Genomic DNA, 5422 nt, shown 5'->3' on the forward strand with positions numbered 1-5422 from the left:
AGACATATACACTCTAGTGGGGAAGAATGAAACTGTCACACCACCCACACAGGTGTTTCTACCTTTCTCTGATAGGTAATTTAAATAAGGAATTGTTTGATTTGATTGCTTTGAATAGGGTATATACCACCAGTACAGCTTCTGACAGTTTACAACATTGGATATCTAAGAAAGACCATTGCAAATTCAATAATTTGAATATTCAACCTAAAATTGTAATGACTAGTGTCAGAAATCAAAAACAAATCACATTCTGGCTTCTTCCCCTTTATATTACTCCCCTCTTCCACTCTTGTTTGTGTTGCTCAGATTCATGGACAATTCCCAGTTGGTTATTGGGAATGTCAATCATCGTTGTGAAGAAATCTTTTAATTACACTGCAGGCTGATCCAGCAGTATAAGAACCAAAGAACTGAGTAAGTGATATAACTTTTTTTTTGTTTGGAGCTTCCTGAGTGGTTGTGAGGTGGATTCTTGTAGAGAAGAGGATGGGTTCCCAAGTGTGTCAGAACTACCACATTGAATGTGAGGTTGCTGTCAACAACCAGATTAACATGGAACTCCATTCCTACTATGTTTATCGCTCTATGGTGAGTCTTTCATTCCATGTTTGAGGTTGTCCCTTGCTGAAATATTTGTATACTGTAGGATTCCATTAAGTAAATAGTCCTAACTTCACCTGTAGTCCATAAAGGGGAAAGTGAAACTTTTTGTAATTAAAGTTCTCTAATTGCCTGGTATTCAATAGATTCTCTGGAAACCAACTCCTCCAGTGGATGTGAAGCCTGGTGTTCAGATTGTCCTTAAAGGCATAGCTATAGTAGTTTGCATGATGCTATTATAGCTTGAGGTGTCTGAGTTTGAATTCAATCCTGGTGGCCTTTGTAAGAAGTCTTTGTATGTCCTCCCTGTGGAATATATAGGCTTTCTGAGTCCACTGGTTTCCTACCACAGTCTTAAAATCTGACTAGTTAGGTTAACTGGTCACTGTAAATTGTTGTGTGATTGGGGTAAAACTGAGGATGGTGTAGCTTGAAGGGAAGGGTCTATTCTGTGCTGTCTCTCTAAATAAATTGTTTAAAGAGCATTATTTCTTTCAGTTAAAAGGTATAAAACTTTGATAATGTTTCTTATGTCTACTAGGATCACTGTGTTTCCCCTGTCTGCTCATCAATCCCCCCTTCAAGCACTTATTCCTGTAACTATTTTACCTGCCCTACACAATCTCCTTCACCATTGTTCAGGGCCCCAAACTGTCCTTCCAGATGAGACACTCCACATAGGACTCTATTAGGGTTGTTCACTGTATTGGTGTTCCTGGTGTGGCCTCCTCTACATCAGTGAGATCAAAAGTAGAATGGGGAAAGTGCTTGATCAGGTACCTTTAACTCAATCTTTTGCAACAACCAATAGCTCCTGGTGACTAGCCACTTTAATTCCACTTCCCATTCCCACACTGTCTATCCACTGCCTCCTATGCTATCACATTGAGGCCAGAAGAAGATTGGAGGAGCAGGACTTCATTTTGTCTTGATGGTTTCCAACCTGCTGGCATTGACATTAATTTCTCTAACTTGTAAATGTTCCCCCTCTGATTTCTTCTCTCACCCCCCTGCCCCTGTTTTCTCTAGTTCTGTCCCTTTCACCTTCCCTCTCCTTCTGGTTTCCCCACCTCCTTTTCTTTATTCCACAACTGTCCTCAAGGTTCCTTCTTTAATCCTTCCCTCTTCCACCTATCACCTCCAACTTCTCAAATCACTTGCTTTCTTCCACCCCCCCCCCCCAAAAACACGAGTTTTATATGCCTCCCCTGACCCCATGACTCTTTCCAATGTTGATGAAGGGACTTGGCTTGAAATGTTGACTGTCCACTTCCTTCTAAAAGTTTGACCTGGGTGCTACTGAACCAATTGCAGTACATCATTTAAAATGACATTGGGGTTCAATTCCTCAATGTACTTCAGGGATAGTTTATATTCAATGCTGATACTAGTAACAGGAAAGTTCAGTTTGTATTAATCAGGAGTGCTGCATACACAAGGTCCTTGGTATTGTCAATGATCCTTTGCAGCAGTCCAATGATCTCTTTGACCCCTACCATCAGGCAGGAGGTACCATAACATTAGGACAAGGACTGCTAGGATGGGAAATGGCTTTCCTTTCCTCCCCCCTGTCTCCCACCCCCTAGGCAGTGAGATTGCTGAACTCACCACACCATCCAGGTATTAATGTATGAAGGGCCAATAGCATTATACTGTTTGCTCTTTAAACTTGTGTCCTAAATGTACCTTGTTTATTTGGTAATTTGTGTGGCAATATTACCTTGTGTCAGTTGTATGTACTTTGTACACCTTGGTTTGCAGGAACATTGTTTTGCTTGCTGGTATACATGAATATGGTTGATGACAATGGACTTGATCAGAGCAGTAAACTGAAATCCAAATAAAGGTATTCTAATCTCTCTCCACAGTCCTTGTACTTTGACCAGGATGATGTTGCCTTGCACCGCTTTGCTGACTTCTTCAGGAAGCAGTCCAATGAGAAATGGAAGCGTGCTAAGAAACTTCTAGCATTCCAGAACCTGCGTGGTGGCCAGATCTTGATGGAAGACATAAAGGTTTGCCTTGACAAATTGAGTGGTGCCATAGTGTGGCTATTAGTGCAATGCTTTGCAGTGCTGGTTGTAAGATTGGGGTTCAATTCCTGCTACTGTCTGTAGGGAGATTGTACAATCTCCCCATTACCGTGTGGGTTTCCTCCAAGTGCTTGGGATTTCGAAGGCTGAAAGAATTCTGGCTAATGAGTTGTGGACATGCTACATTGGTGCTGAAAGCATGGTAACACCTGTGGACTGCCTTGCTGATTTAATGCAAACAGCACATTTCACTGTCTTGATGCACATGGGACAAATAAAGCTGATCTCTAAATGCAAAGCAGTCAATCTGATTCCATCAAACTCTTTATCTAATCCTGTCTAAATGATACCCTTTTTGGCAACAGCTTCTATACTCTTGTTGTATTGTCTTTGTAGTGGTTTGCTTATTTGTTTAACATGCCTAGTTCATTTCAATTGAAGTGTTGCATTTCTTGGCAGAAATCCGAGCAGAGTGATTGGGTTAATGGTCGTCATGCAATGCACAGAGCTCTACAGATGGAGAAGGATGTGAACCTGAGTTTACTGGATCTGTACAAACTTGCCACTCGGCATGGTGACCCCCAAGTAAGTTGCGAGCCCTCTGATGTAAGGGGAAACTGGTGGGAGCTCCATTCAGAGATGTGGTTACTTAGGCTTGCTGTGTGTGTGTGTGTATAAGACTAGACACGGAAGCAACAATGGATAGGATTTGATAAGCAGTCCCTACAGCTTCAATTCCACCAATATGTAATGTTCCAATCCAAAGGGCTTCAAATCTAAGGAGGGGAAACCTCAGGGTGGTTATGTACATATTTCCATAAGACAAAGGAGCAGAATAGGGCTATTTAGCCTATGAGTCTGCTCTACCATTTATCCATTGCTGATTAATTCTCTCAACTCCATTTTTCCTGCCTCCTCTCTGTAATTTTTGATGTTCTTGCTAAGCAAGAACCCATGTACATCTGCTTTAATATACCCAATGACTTGATCCTCACAGCCATCTGTGGCAATGAATTCCAGATTGTCCAACCTCTGGCTAAAGAAATTTCTCATCTCAATTCTAAAGGGATGTCCTTCTATTGAGGTTCTGCCCACGAGTCCTAGATGCTCACACTATTGAAAACATCTTTCGATGTCTATTCTATCTAGGTTTCAATGAGATTTTCCCCCTCATTCTTCTAAACTCCAGTGAGTTCAAGCCCAAATCTATCACACATGTTAACCCTTTCATTCCTATGATCATTCTTGTGAATGTTCCCCTGGACACTCTCCAAATGCCAGGACACCTTTCTTGGATTTCTTAAGGGCCAGAAACTGCTAATACTCCATAATAGTCTGACCAATGCCTTGTAAAGCTTTGGCATTAGTCCTTGCAAAATTAATGCTAACATTGCATTTGCCTTCCTTACTACTGACTCGGCCTGCAAGTTCATCATTAGAAAATTCTGTACTAGGACTCCCATGTCCCTTTTTGCAGCACAATGTCTGAATTTGCTTTCCATTTAGAAAACAGTCTACACCTTTATTCCTTCTACCATGTGCATGACCATACACTTCCCTACACTGTTTTTCATCTGCTACTTTGCCCATTCTCCTAATCTGTCCAAATCCCTCTGCAGAATCCCTGCTTCCTCAACACTTCCTGTCCCTACACTGTCACAAAGCTATCAGTTCAGTTACCCAGGTCAGTGACGTATAACATGAAAAGAAGCAGTCCCTATGGAGTGCCTCTAGTCACAAGCAGCCAATGAGAAGCATCACTGGCAGGAGTGGAAATATTCAAGATTTCTGGATGTAACTTCCAACTTTCCTTCCAGCTGTGTTCCTTCCTGGCAAGACATCTGCTGGATGAACAAACAATGATAATGAAGAGACTTGGAGATCACATCACCAACCTGAGGAGACTGGGAGCCCATGAGAATGGCCGGGGAGAGTACCTGTTTGATAAGCTCTCCCTAGGGGAGTGAACAAGTAGACTTGATGTTGAAACCTTCTGTCAGAGTTCTTGTCTAATGAAATGTGACATGATTTATGCAAAGCTGAGTCTAATGTCAATTGGAAATAAACTATTCAATAGTATTCTCATTTTGGTCATGTTGGTGGCTTATTTTTAACTCCATGTTCTTAATTTTGATCTGATAGTGGGCTATATTTTCGTAAGATAAATGGGTAAATAGTCATAGAAACATAGAAAATAGGTGCAGGAGTAGGCCATTTGGCCCTTTGAGCCTGCACCGCCATTTATTATGATCATGGCTGATCATCCAATTCAGAACCCTGCACCAGCCTTCCCTCCATACCCCTTGATCCCCGTAGCCAGAAGGGCCATATCTAACTCCCTCTTAAATATAGCCAATGAACTGGCCTCAACTGTTTCCTGTGGCAGAGAATTCCAGATTCACCACTCTGTGAAGAAGTTTTTCCTAATCTCAGTCCTAAAAGGCTTTGCCTTTATCCTCAAACTGTGACCCCTCGTTCTGGACTTCCCCAACATTGGGAACAATCTTCCTGCATCTAGCCTGTCCAATCCCTTTAGGATTTTATACGTTTCAATCAGATCCCCCCCTCAATCTTCTAAATTCCAACGAGTACAAGCCTAGTTCATCCAGTCTTTCCTCATGAAAGTCCTGCCATCCCAGGAATCAATCTGGTGAACCACCTTTGTACTCCCTCTATGGCAAGGATGTCCTTCCTCAGATTAGGGGACCAAAACTGCACACAGTACCCAGGTGTGGTCTCACCAAGGCCTTGTACAACTGCAGTAGTACCTCCCTGCTCCTGTACTC

The 5422-nt window shown here is 42.2% G+C and overlaps 1 protein-coding gene across 1 annotated transcript; it reads left to right on the top strand.

Moving 5' to 3' along the window:
- The first annotated feature begins 420 nt into the window (after positions 1 to 420).
- LOC134354115 (ferritin heavy chain, oocyte isoform-like) lies at positions 421 to 4702 on the top strand. The gene is made up of 4 exons (XM_063062896.1): positions 421 to 591; positions 2472 to 2618; positions 3096 to 3221; positions 4454 to 4702. The coding sequence occupies exons 1-4, from the start codon at positions 490 to 492 to the stop codon at positions 4601 to 4603; spliced, it is 525 nt and encodes a 174-aa protein (XP_062918966.1). The 5' UTR covers positions 421 to 489; the 3' UTR covers positions 4604 to 4702.
- The last annotated feature ends 720 nt before the right edge of the window (positions 4703 to 5422 follow it).

This window comes from Mobula hypostoma, chromosome 11 (genome assembly GCF_963921235.1).
Source record: "Mobula hypostoma chromosome 11, sMobHyp1.1, whole genome shotgun sequence".
Lineage (NCBI taxonomy): Eukaryota > Metazoa > Chordata > Chondrichthyes > Myliobatiformes > Myliobatidae > Mobula > Mobula hypostoma.